Raw genomic sequence first — 13904 nt, forward strand, 5'->3', positions numbered from 1 at the left:
AACAAAGAAGTATCTAAAGAAAAACTATTAGCATATTGGAAATGGGAGTCAGGTGCTACAGTCAGATGACCCTCAAATGATCGTTACAGAGGAGTGACCAGAGCATAAAAACATCCTATAAGGGGCATATAAGGAAGGGTTGGTATTGTTTTAAGGGTTGGGGAGTATGTAAGGTCTTGATTACAAAACTAAGGGGGTGGGCAGTGGAGGAAGGCAGACTTTGAGGGTCTTATTTTGAAAGCAGAAGACATTCATAGATAGAAAGATACTTAAGAATAAATCAGAGGAAGTAGTGTTTCATAGAAAACTCTGTAGTTGACTTTGGTATAGATCTAGAAATCTTGAGAGTAAAGAATTGAGTTTGGAAGCACTGTGAGAGTGGGCTGGGGTTTTTCTCCCAGTGGGCTGTAATGTAGTGAGAAGCTGTGTGACTGCTGCTCTTTTGTGTGGCAGGTTGTCCTCTGCCCTTAACAATATTGTTTAGCTCCAGGCAATGAGAATGTGTGTATGGCTTTATGAGACTGTGTTATCAAATGGATGACATCATGGGATATAGGATCAAGTTATGATGCATGACTAAAGATGTTTTAGTCTCTGAAGTTGGACCTGCCCTGGCTCATGAGGGCAAAGGCAGGTAGCTTTTTACTCATGCAAAGATTAGTGCCTGAAACATTCCTGCTTTCTTATCTGGGTAGAAAGCCATTGCTGTTAGTACATGTACTACCACAAACAGCAGGTCTGCTCTTCCTTCTCTGTACTATTTTTGAAATTAAGAACTTCTGGCCCTCAAAAGTCATATAATGGTATGCAGAAGGGATTATGGCCCACAGGAGATAGCCTTGTAGTGGATATGTGTTTTGTGTATTTAGTGATTTGAGCTAATCATCTGTTTCCTAGTTTCTGCTCTGGGCCATGCTTATCAGCTGTGCCAGTGAGACATGTCCTGGCACAGGAATATTGCTGTTGGCAGTAGGGTGTGATGACAGAAGATAATATTGTTAAAAAACAGGAGGCCCTTTGCAGGGCAAGCCCACTTGTTCTGAATTCCTTGGTTTATTGCTATTACCAGTGCAATCCTCATGGTAATTTCTGTAATGTGAAGCAAAGCATTTGAACTGATACCTGTCGATTCATGTGAAACTCTGATCTTGTCATTGGAAGCTGCATCTCTGCCTTGTAGTGTCTGGCTCAAGAGGTCCAAGAAGCATTTTCCCCAACTGGGATCAATGTTGGTCTGAAGTTGTCCAGGAACAGTTGTTAGCAAATGATACAGGTGATTTTCTTTTTCATTGTGAAGCAGAGAAATCTCTTGTGATCTCATGCATATCCTATTGTGTTTTCAGAACACTGTCACTGAAGTCCAGCATACCTGTATGATCTTGCCATGGCGAGCTTGTTTACTCTGATTGCATCCTGTAAAAGCAGGAAAAGAAATTTTTTTCCCCACTGTTGGAAGTATTCTTCTAGTTTTAGCAGTTGGACAGTTAATGATCTGAGGCCAGGTTATAAGGCAGCTGGAACTCTAACCTCCAATTATTTACTAACTTAAAATGATTTACATTAATCATGAAAGGAACCAGAAAAGTAACACAGCCCTAAGGACTCAAGGATCACTATATTACCTGCCTGTTTGGAAGAAAAATCATGGTTACCCTTTGATTTAAGGGCTGAAATAATATTACCAAGTTATGACATTCTTAGTTATCCAAGGCACATGAACTACAGTTACTAAGAGGGATGAGCAATGATGCTTGCTCTGCATGTGCTGACTTATTTCTCCTGAGAGGAATAGGAACATTCTTTCCTTCTTGTAACTGACTGTAAACTAACCATTGCTTTGTGGTCCTAAAGACATCTTTTTCCTATGTAACACTTATTCCCAGTCTGCACTGATGAGTCTCCACAAAGTAGTTAGCACTTAATTGCATGTAATGAGATCAGAAGTGGGACACGGGTACAAGTAGCTAAGTGTGAGAATAAAAAGTAGACACAAGCCTGAGACATGTTCACCAATCCAATATGAAAATCAATCCATCTGGTTTAAGTGGAAGTGAGGACTATAGCCCTTTATTACAACATTTTCTATTATGGCTTTAGTATATTACAGACATTTTTTGCATGAACATAAGTAATTACTGCATAGGGTTTTCAAAACTTACTTGTAAATGTTAACATATCTATTACAATTTCATAGAATGGCTGGGGTTGAAAAGGGCCTTAAAGATCATCTGGTTTCAACCCCCCTGCTCATTTATATGAATCCTTTTTATTAAAAAGAAAACACTGCCACCAAACACTTTAAATATTGGTTATCAGGATGAACACCAAACCGGTAACCTCACATTGCTCAGTTGTAAGCTGCTGACCTGGCCCTCAGTTCTCAAAATACGTGGTTACCTCTTGGCACTGGCCAGCTTCATGATGTCAGTGTCCAGCAGGGTGGCCTAGTTGTCAGCTACAGATCAATTTGACTTCATCTTGTTTTAGGAATTTGAAAGGAGGCTGTGCTTTCTCTGTGCTCTAATCTGGCACTGTCAGGGAGAGTGCTCAGGTGTCTCAAGCTGTTGACAGGAAAAAAAAAAATCACACTTCTGGATTTAAACAAGTTGAAGTTGTACAGGTTTGTGCTCAATCATTGAGGAAAAGCTGGAGCAGCTCTAGAAGTGGAGCTTGATGTGAAGTGCCAAGCTCACTGCAACATGGAGCTGCTTTGCTGTTGTGAATTGAGCAAAAATCCCTGTATGTTCACCCATTCGTGTGTTTTGAGAAACTTCTTTGTATTATACAAACCAATAAAATCCTTATTTAAACATTTTTTTCTGGGTGTAGGGCTAGAAGCTCTACAGCATAGACTATAATCCCAAATATCAAGTCCATTTTGTTGCATGTATAGCTGTGAGTCTAGCTCTTGAGAGGAGTACACCAGAGGATATGAGCAGAGATCAAATATTAATGGGTCTGTTCTGCCTGTCTCTAACACGAAGTAACTCGATGTTACTCACGGTATAGTAGGACTGGTATGAAGGCAAATTCAGGTTCAGTATTTGTCATGCTCTTCTCTCTGTGGCCCAGTGATATTCAGTTTTAGGCTTGATCCTTTGAATAAATTGCTTGCTAAAAATGGATGGGCAAACAGTGGGAGTTTCAAAGGTCTGTGTTCTTCTCTTTTCTTTTCTGTTTTTTTTTTTTTTTTTTTTACAGCTCAAACATCTGTTTATATGATTAGCTGCTTAGCAATTAAGATGAGTAGCGGTGCTTTCTCTCCTATAGACTCAACTCTTGCCCAGTGAATAATGTAAGGTATCTTAAGCAAGAAATTGAGTTTATAGCTGAGTGTGATTAAGTGATCAAGCTATGTTGACACAATTTTTATCATGTTATAAACCCATCTACTTAGACATCACCTGATTCTATGCTTTTGTTACTCCACTAAACACTAGAGACTTAAGCATATCCAGAGAAGGAACGACCGCTTTATCCAATGGATTAGAAAACTGACATGACAGGAGTTTAAAGCATGACAGTGCTTTCAGCACAGGATGTTTCAGGGTGAACTCTGTCAGCAAATAATTACTAAGAGTCAGCAGGTTGCCTCTCATTATAAAGTTAGTGATTAAAGCGTTAACCGGAGCCTTCCCGTAGGTGTAACCGTGACTCAGGGAGCGCTCCTGTCAGAGGCTGGGAGGAAGGAAAGTGGGTAGGTAAATGCTCCCGACATGCACCGAGGTGCGGGGAGTGTCCTGGGTTGCCAGCACTCTCAGTTTGTTGAGCAAAATAGTAATTACCAGCTCTGTGGGTTCCATAAGGTAGCAGAGGCGGCTGTCAGCTAGTGCAGTGCTGTCATGCCTCTCCCAGGGCTCAGCGCAAGGTACGTGAAACCCCTCTGCTTCTCTTCTGCTCACACGCGCAGGTAAGTGAAACGCGAGGCTGGAGCTGTTCTGCTCGCTGTGTAACCTGCAGCGTCAGTAGAAAGCAAGGTCCTTCGCAGTCATCCAGAACTAGAGTCAAATTCCTTTCAGGTAATTAGGGTGCCGGAGGGAAGGAGAAATGTTCAGTCAGTCAGAAATTCTCATAAAAAGTTCCGAAATCTCAAGGCATGAGTCACTTGTGATAAAATAGGCGGATAATAGGCAGTGCTGCTGCTTGCTGCGTACGTGGGCACGAGCCTTCGCCGCCTGTCGCTCAGTCGCCAGAGGGACTGTAAAGGTTACAGCGGTCACCTTGTCTGCTCTTTATAGTGAGTAGAAGCTACCTTTCCTAAGTGACCTGGAATAGCAAGTAACTTCATAGTAACGGGTGCTTCATGTTTGAAATCCGTTTGGTGCAAGCCCAGCTGTGTAATCATTGCTGGTGCAAAGGGAGGGAGCCTGTGTTATCTTTCCCTCTGAATGCTGAGGGGCCGCGTTCCCCGATAAACAACAACTGACTTTGGGTTTCGGTAATCCAAGCCAGTTTTGAGCGTGCCTGAGCAGAGGGGTTGCACTGTTTTGTGTGTTCGAGTAGTGCAGGGTTCTGTGCTGTAACAGTACATTTTTTTAATTGAAGTGTAAAGAAGTCTGGAATATTAAAAAAAACTTCAGCTGGGAAAAATGCAAGTGTTGGGAATAAGTTATTTTTGATTAGACCTTTGCTTTGGGGTAAAGCCATGTAATTTCAGGAAAAAAACAACTCAAAAGCATAAAGGCTCGTAGAATTAGAGTTGTGGCTAGGTAAAGACCTTATTCTGCTGACACTGAATGTGTTACGTACATGAATAAGCCCTAAACTCATATTTTTTTAGAAATAATGGTTCAAAAATATGCTAAGTAACAGGCACCACTGAGTGTAGAAGGTGACTTAGGTATTTGTATGTGCCATCATGCCTGCAGTGCAAAGCTTGTGCCATACAAAATGCTATATGTATATTTGGCTGATAGCTAAGTAAATAGAAAGCTGAGCCTTGTGGTTTCTATATGAGAAAGTGATAGTGCTCACACCGTCCTGATATCCTGTATTCTTGGAATGGCTTTGGGAAGCACAGGGTCAAAAGACGTAGAAATCTTCAGATGTTTTTGTGGGTTTACTTTTTCTTAACACTGGCAGGAGCACTGTATAGCACACTGATGGCTCTGCAGTCCCCATCTTAATATATAGATGTGCCAAAAAGCACATCCAGGCAGAAGCATCCAGCCTCTTCCGTAGGCTGTTACATACAAATTCAAATGCTGCTTTGCTGCTCCTCCTTGGCTTAACTCTGGGAGTTGGGTGGCCCTCTCCTACCAGCCCTCCTGCTGCAGCCATCTCCTTTTATCCTTGTGTAAAAATCTGCATGGATGCTTGCTGTTACGTTTGCTTTGTCACTGAACCACTGTCCTGTCCCTGTGCTGTCCCCTGAAGCAAAAGACTTTAGAATCACTGCATTTAATAACACGAAACAAGACCTGTCATCTTACCTTCCACTAACAGTTGGACTTTTTCTTGGGAAGAAACATTTCAAGTGAGACAAATCTTATACTAAAGGAAAATCCCATACGTTTGTTAGATTTGTCGTGTACCCTGGTGTGGCTGTTGATCCTCTCACAGCTTTGGGATTGTGTAGCAGTCTGATTTTCCTTATTTACCTAGATTTCTCTGATAGTGGCAATCTTTGATGTCTCATTTTGCATCTTCCTCACCTCTCACTCCTGTTTTCCCTCTGTTTCTTTCATTTCCTTCCAGTCGTATTTTAGGTTTCATTCTTCCTCCACATGTGGAATTTCTTCTTAGTTAAGTCTCAGGCTATGAGGTTGGCCCAGACAGGGTCTGACAACAAGACCTTGCCTATCTGAGGGGATCTTGTGGTTCTAGTCCAATTTAACATAATGTGGAGACCTGTTTGATATGAAGCAAGTCAGGAGATATGGTTGGATAGATGGCCATGGTCCTACACTGCTGGAAGGGCTGGAAAATCAGCAATTTTTGATTATTTCATATTGAAGGGAACAATGGGAAAAAAATCCCCCTCATCTCTTCAGTTTGCTTCCTCAAATAGCTGCAGGGAAGTGACATGTAAGAAAAACAACAAAATACCAGGCGGTGACAGAAAATGCGACAGCCCTGTGGATTTAGGAAGTGCAAGTGTAAATATGCTGTCAGCTGCAGAGCCATGTACTGTGCTGGGGAAGTCGCTGCACGCTCTCAAGCCACAGGTTTCCGGGATAATTACAAATCAGGGCCGTAGGATGTTTTAATGACATTTATTTGCTTAAATGGTGTTAATACCTTGCATAAAACACCAAGTGAATAAACATAGCTCGCGGACACATGCTGATCCCTTGGGGAACTCCTTCTCTGTGACAGGAGCGTGTCACAGGTAACTCCGAGGGCAATGCATGAATTCATTCAGCTGCCAGGGAAGCCCCCTGGCTTTTTGGGCAGGGCTGTCCCTTCAATCCTGCTGCTGCCAAGGAGCCAGCACCAGGGGTGAGCTCCTGGTTTGGAGTCTCCGCGTCATTCAACTTCGCGTCATTCAACAAAACACGCTGGTGGGAAGGGCACGTGGGGGGGAAGCGTGTTAGCTCTAGGGTGTGCGGGTAGAAATGTGTTGGACCATCCTGATGAGCAGCAGTGGTCAGAAGAGTGAGGAAGGTGGAACGAGTGTTTGCTGGGCTTCTGCACCTGCTATTGGGAAGAGGCCTGGTTTTGTCCACAGCAATTGTCCAGTGAGGGAAGGAAAAGGGGGAGGCGTTGGTGAGGGGCCATTGCCATCACCAAATCCACTTTGGTTTCAGTGTCAGTGCTTCAGTGGCAACCAGCAGGCTTAAGGTATGCTCAATGATTCCTAAGGCAAATTTAGTTAAGAACCTGGCACTACTGAGCAGAATAGGTAGTTCAGCAATAATCTCCTTTTTGTGTAAAGATCATTCCTCTCAGTCCATAGAGATAAGCTTTTTCCTTCATATGAATCATTTTATGGTCAAATTTCTACAGAGGAGTATGCAGCTCTGAGCAGTGGAGCTCGCTGGAGTCACTGCTCTGGCCACTAGCCACCTGGCTACCTGCTCTTCTTCACAAGTTGCTTCCTGACAGATGGCAGGACGCTCGAGCCTATATCCAGTTATTCAGGTGCCAATGTACACAAACTCCTCTGCATCTTTTAAAACCGTTTTGAAATGAGGTTGGCATGGGCAGTTGATTCAGCTAGAGGTATTAGTAAATCGTGTAAAAGCAGATTTCAAGGTGTGGCCAGTGGTTACTGCACTCACTTGAGAGGCCAAGAAACAACATTATTAGTCTGGGGTGCAGCAATCTTTTCTGTATATACAAACTCATCTCTGGACAAAAGTCCTTGGGCCCACTCGGTAGTCAGATGAATTTCACCTTTACGTGGATGTTACCCAAAGCGCAGTGGGTTTATGGGAACCGTCGCACTGTTTTCAATGAGCCTTTGCTCGAGCATTGTTTGAACCCACATCTGCTCGTGTAAGGCTCATTTCAGTAGTGCACTTGGATTTTAGGGGTTTTGAAATAGCTTCTGACAGCACTCTTCTATATGTTTTGTAGGTGGAAGACAATGTATTTTTATGCAGAACATCTCATTTGTCCACATTTTTTTCAGAAGTCATGCATCTTTGACCATGGCAACTTTGACATGTAACTTCAAAAAAGCAGCGCACTGGTGTAGAATCATTTTTACATAAATTATTCCCTTTTTCAGCTAGCTGTGATCTTCTTAAGCTTTAATTTCCTTTCTAAATGGATTTCCTGGATGCTACTTGTCATTGGTACTGTTGACAATGAACGGATTTTCAGATGGCTTTTACTGGGCTAACCTGTGCAGTCTGACACCAGACTTAAGCCCGTCTCCTGACATAAGCGCGAATGGACATCAAGTGCTGCTGGACAAATTCCTCTGTCACAGCGCCGGAGTAAGAGAGAAATAAAAGTGGAGTAATTGACTTGCAGCGCAGTCCTTGGGGATTCTACTGCTTGTGATGTGATTCACTTTTCCCTGTTTGCCACTTCTAGGGCTGATTTTTTCAGTGCAGTATCAGTTGTCAATCTTGAGTCTCTGAGTCTCTTTGGTTCCTTTGCTCTGTCTGCCTTTTCTTCTAATACCTGAGGGTGGATGAAAGCAGCCAAGACTCCATAATTAGGCGTATTCAAGAATGTACTGTTGGAGTCTCATGAGCCTGGCTTTTTGCCTACACAATATGCTGAAATCGCTGTGCGGAGATCTGTAAATTGTATTGCTACATCACTTTAATTATAGCCTTGTTCTTGCTTTAATATTGCAGCTGGCTTCTTTGTGTGCTGCAGGATGCTGCCAGTGAGCAACACTTCTTCTCTTGCCTAGTCCTACAAACCTGGTTAAGGGTAGTTTGCTGAGTCACTTTTTTTTTGGTGACCCTGGGCAATGCTCTATCCAAAATTAACAAATGAATCCTAAGCAATAAATGAGTTTCAGTCTACTGAGTATTGAATCATTGTGGTGGAGTTCGAGAGTAATCTTAAAACTCCTGGAAAAAGTCAGGGCGTATGTAGTAATTGGGATTTAAACCACTGCGATATGCTTGGTGGGAATGGCTTATAGCTTTTTTACTATGAGTGGGAAATATTTGGATATTAAGGATAAATACAAAGCAGCTGAAATATGTGTATTTAAGCCCATAGCTTGATAGTCTGGGTATGTTTTGCTTTGCAAGCTAAGGCTTCGTTGTTGTGTTTACCATTCAGTCTTTCTTAGTGACATTAGTGGATGTAATTTTTTTTTCCTTTTATTTAGCTTCATCTCCTCTGAATAAATGAAGAAAGTGACTATGAAAGCACAGCATCTACCTTCTATTGCCATCAATGAGGAGAAGTTTATAACCAGGTAAATTATTAAAAAAAAAAAAGTAATAAAGTAATGACTTTGCTCTACTCAAGTTACTCTATATTAATTCATTAACAGGATTCTGTAGAGAGCTGAGCCTATGGGCAGCTCCAGCAGCAATGCCTGCACCTTGCTTCCTGTGAAGTGTCTATAGAACAAAGTGGCCTTTTATACTGATTCCAAAAAACAGAGCACTAAACCTTTTGGTCTGTGGACTGTTTATTAGGTAGAACAGCACTTTCAAAGGTACCGAAATAAAATTTCAAATTAGGGAAGACGACCTTCCTGTCTTGGAAATTTATTGAAATGGAACGTGGATTCCAGTGTTTAACATGAGTTCTACTAGTTCGAAGCATGGGGCTTGGTTTCGAGCCCCCGATGGCAAGGTTTCTTTGCAGAGAAAGATGTATCAGGCTGCCAATTCTGTTCTGTGGTGAGCAGAAGTTCTTGAAGCTATTTAGAAAAGGCTTGGAACTGTACACGAACTGTATTTCATGGGATACTTTTCCGCAGTTAAATCTGTCTGTTAGGAATTTTTCCTAATGTTCCAATATACCCTGAGCCTCCCGGTGTATGGTTCCATCACCTTGTTACGGAATGGCTTTTTCCCCTGTTGTCCAGAGCACAGGAGCTGGAATAAATGGCAGTTTTCTCACATCATTTCTATCCCTCTTGACATTACTGTGGGAGCATGGGAGAAGATAATTAAATGCACCCAGGGATGGGGCCTGTGGTAGAATTTCTCTAACTGCACTAAATATTTTTATCTGAAATTTGATACTCTTATACGGGTTATGTGAAGTGCTGTTGATTTCTCCCTTTTTAAAGAAGGTCATCAGAGCTCTGCCCAAAGCATGCAGGCAGTAAGTGCAGCCTGTTTCTCCTAAATGCTTGTTCCCTTTATGCTGCTGCTGCTTGGCACATGGTGGTTTCATGTCAGAGGTAATTATGCTGTGTTAATATTCATATGCTTGGTATACAAAAGCATTTGGACGTGTTCCAGATGAAGCAGTGTCTTCATATCTCTAGGTATTCTGTGTGCGCTCAAACTTCAAACTCCTTTCCACCGCAATTTGCAGACTCTTGTCCTTCTCCACCTTGAACTGGCTGTCATGCAACTCCTCTTCTAGCTGTACCATGCAAATCGTGCTGATGTGGCAAGCCTGCTGTTTGAGGATTGCAGAATGGCCGGATCAAAAGGGAGACCAAGGCTTGGCTGGCTAAAACATCATGTGTCTGAGCACAACTGCTATAAATATCCAGGGGTAAATGCATAGGTCTCAGGTGAGAGGAGGACACAAGTGAACTGTCCTGGATTAGTGTTTGGAGTGAACACGTGATGCTTTCTCTTGTGGTTTACCACAAGGGCGCTTGACCTTACTGCTCCCTTGTATCCTGCCTTCATTACTGAAGAAACTGGTGAGGCTGCAGTAAATGCCACCTTTTGGGAGTTTGGCAGTAAGTAGTTTTTCCAGTTACTTGGCTTTGGCTTCATTAATCGCTGTGTTTGGCTATTGTCACGAAGGCATGCTCTGAGGAGCAGTATTGCAACACAAGGGAGCCACTGATTTTTCTGGCAGTGTAACTCTGAGGAGATGGGCATCTGCCTCCATTAGGGCAGTCCTGGGGCCTGCTTAGTGAAGATGGGCTACACTGAGACTCACTGTGGAACTAGCAGACTGGTAGGTGTGTTAATTCTTTCTGGGGCTAAAAGAAGAAAATATCCTTGTCTCTCCGTTACACAAGGACAAAGAGGTCTGTGTGGGTTACTGTCAAATCTCTCCCTCGGGGCTTTTCTAATGGCTTGCCTGGTTTGTCACCGTCTGTTGCACTAATGCAAGAGTGAAACCCGGAAGATTTGTTTATGCAAACCTCTGTGGAAGTTAATAGGCAGGCAAGAAACAAAAAATCTCAGAGCTCACTCTGCTAAAGGTTGAACAGAGCCTGTCCCACAGATTACCCTTGCCACATCACTCTGCTTTTAGCCTGGAACTTTAATTGCCTTTGCAGCTGACATGGCCTAAGAGATGGGCCTCAGAGGTAGACTCAAGCCCTTAGCTATTCCCTCATCTGTCCTCAGGGAACTGACTTATACAACTTTCCACTTGGAAAAAGCTTGCTAAATAACAGCTGTCAGAGAAATGATTGCCCAAGATATTAGGCTGTGAAGTATAAAAAGATTTAAGTTTTCAGCATCTTGAAAGCAGGATCAGCAGATCTATCACAACATCTGTCAATCAAAAATATGGATCTCATACTTGGACCTTCGTCTTGCGTTGCATCTGGATTCTGCCTGTGTATGAGGCCAAGATGTGCTTAATCTTGCTTACCTCTAGCCAGTGTGAGGAGAATTTTGCTTGTACCTGATTCATATCGAAGTGTGTGGCAACTTTCCATTTCAGGGGGATGACATGAATATAATCCCCCACGGCTCACAGAACGAGGAATGAGTTGTTCCAACACAATGGAAAGAAGGTCTTCCACCACCGGTATTTATAGGATTTAAAACTGAAGTGACTTGAAGATGCTGAAAATGCTGCTTTAGGGGCCAACAGGGTTGATAAAGCCACTTCAAAATATATTTTGGAAGTTGTAGTAAGTTAATGAAGTAAATAATTTACATCCAGTCTCAGAAGGGAATGCAGTTAACCTTGCTGAGTTCAGTGGTGCAGACCTTGCCCTCATATGACCTGCTGAATAAACGCCCTGTTTCTCTTTTCCCTTTCCCTCCCTCTCACAGGGATGGAAAAGGATCACCAAGCAGCAGGGCACAGCCAAGTTCAATTTATTAAGTGGAGCAAGCAGGAGATAAGCTGTAACAGGGAAAGGTACTCACATGCTTGCTGCCCCATTCCAAACACACACACATTAACCATTTCCCCTGCTCCTCCCAGCTTGCTCTGTGGTGTGTTAGCAGCCTGGCCTAATGGGAGGTGTCCCTGCCCATGGCAGGGGGTGGAATTGGATGATCTAAGGTCCCTTCCAGCCCAAACCGTGCTGTGATTCAGCAGTCTGGCTGGGGAGGGCCATGCTCCCCAGTGGCATACATTGGTCCCACCACCAGCGCTCTGCTTCAGTGTCAGGAGTTTATCTGTGTGAGCACTGCCCCATCCACTGAAGTGAGAGGCAGGTGCTACAGGTCTGTGCCCCGTGTGGGCACTGCAATAGAGCTCCACGTCGTGCTGTTCAGAGACACTCTTGGCCGGATGCTTTGGACACACAAATGGTGAGAGGTGACTGAGACACGAGGCAGATGCTTTGAGCTCTCAGGGAGACTGTGGACAGCAGAGGCTGAAGACGGAAGAAGAGGGCAGGTGTCACAAGCCACAGAAGAGGGTGATGTATGCCCTTGTAGTCAGACTGTATGATGGAGTTGCAGGAGAAGATGCTTTTGTTGTCTAATTGTTGTCACTTAAAATCATATGCACCAGTTTCTACCTGCATGTATTTCTTTGTATAATCCATTATTCTTCTATTTTCTTGTACTAATTTATTGGATTTCTTACATTCTTAGGTGCAATACCCTGAGCAATGCTGTCTTTTATTGCATTTATTGATGTCACAATCTGATCATAGAGATGCTATGAACTAATACTCATTTGATCCCTGAAAATGGCCTTCCTAACTGCCTTGCGATGACTGAGAGGCTGGGCACACTCCTAGGAGAGATCACTCTTAGGCTTGTCATCTCTGATAGGGGCGCTGTTGTCACCATTGATAACGTCCCTGTGTATTCTGGGACGTGGGTGTGCTGTGACCGATACAGGAAAACAAACATTAAAAATTCTCCTGAAACTCTTTGTGCCAGTGTTTCCTATTCCCCAAGGCCGTATTGTTAATTCCCTCCTTAAATGTATTTCTCACACAAGCAGGTGTTTAATGCTTTGCATAAGGTCTCTGTCAGTGTAGTCCTGCACCTGGAAGGTTCCTTTGTTTGATTTTCTTGGTGAACTCTGTGACTGTCACAATACTTAAAATGCAATTTCTACTATGCATTGTTCCAGTGTTTCCATATGTTTCAGTGACACCACTGTAAGTCAGTTCTTACACTCAAAATTGGTGTAGGAGTTGTAACAGCACTTCTGTCAGTACGTGGGTCTTGAATAATTTCTCTAAGTCTCTGTGGGACTTCACTGTGAGATGAGCTTTCAGATGCCGTTTGTTTTGCTGATGGTTGGGCTGTCATAATATTTCATACTAAAAAAAAACATGGAAATAAACTTGGTGTCTTCACTTATGACTGAAAGACAGTCCTTTAAACTATCTTGATTGTTAGTGATCTCATTTAGTTCTTAAAGATTATCAGTGAGGCAGAATTTGTACCTTGCCATGCAATTGTTTCCCATGCTTAATTACCCATGCTGGTGGAAATTACGTCCTTGAATTATAGTCTAAATAATCTTTAATTGGAATTGGTGTGGGGAAGAGTGCTTATTTCTTGATGATATTGGCTCATACCACTTATCACTCCACCTGTTCTCCTTTGGACTGTTGTCAATGTGGTGTGTATCCTTCTTCAAAAGCTGTGCTAAAAAGCAGAGTACCTTAACCAAACTCAACCTTGAGCTGTAATTCAAGCAAATTTGCTCTGATGAGGGCGTTCCCATGAGCACCTGCTGTGCGGTGGTTACTTTTTACCCAGCAGCATGGCATTGTGCCCTTGAGACCTACTGGTGCTTACCAGTGACCAGAAGGTGCTTTTCCAGAGTGCTAGTGCCCAACCAATTGCACCCCGTGCTATGTTTGTGCAGTGTGGCATTTATTGCTTCTTCCCTGCTTGCAAGGCCCTATGGGCAGCAGCGTCAGTGATGTGGGTTGTCTGCTGCGTGGCTGCTGTCAGCACAGGTGGGAGCAGCTTTTGCAACAGATGTCAGCGTAGAGCTGGCATCGCCCCTGCCCTGTACTTTAGAAAGCACATACTTAAAATCCAGTAGCTGGAGTTATTTCTTTCCAGACCAAGTCCCAAAAGGGAGCAGGAGGTGGCTTAGGCCTAGAAATTCGGATGTTCAGCAGTTCTAATTTCGTTGCTTTGAAAAGCTATCAAATTTGAGAAGTTTTCTGAATCCCTCTT

General features: G+C 43.1%; 1 protein-coding gene across 10 annotated transcripts in view; it reads left to right on the top strand.

Annotated features, from left to right (window-relative positions):
* The window catches only part of RASSF6 (Ras association domain family member 6), a 133500-nt gene that overhangs the window by 110350 nt on the left and 9246 nt on the right, over positions 1-13904 (top strand). For 4 of the 10 annotated variants that reach the window (XM_083836080.1, XM_083836082.1, XM_083836081.1 and 1 more), the window contains one exon: positions 8744-8833. In XM_083836080.1, the coding sequence (XP_083692206.1) occupies positions 8763-8833 (71 nt within the window). In that variant the 5' untranslated portion in view covers positions 8744-8762. Of the gene's footprint in view, positions 1-141; positions 631-968; positions 1274-3642; positions 3911-3959; positions 4238-8743; positions 8834-13904 lie in introns of those variants that run through there. The other 6 variants (XM_083836085.1, XM_083836084.1, XM_083836077.1 and 3 more) reach the window with 6 other exon arrangements.

Source organism: Anser anser, assembly GCF_964211835.1.
Source record: "Anser anser genome assembly, chromosome: 4".
Taxonomy (NCBI): Eukaryota; Metazoa; Chordata; class Aves; order Anseriformes; family Anatidae; genus Anser; species Anser anser.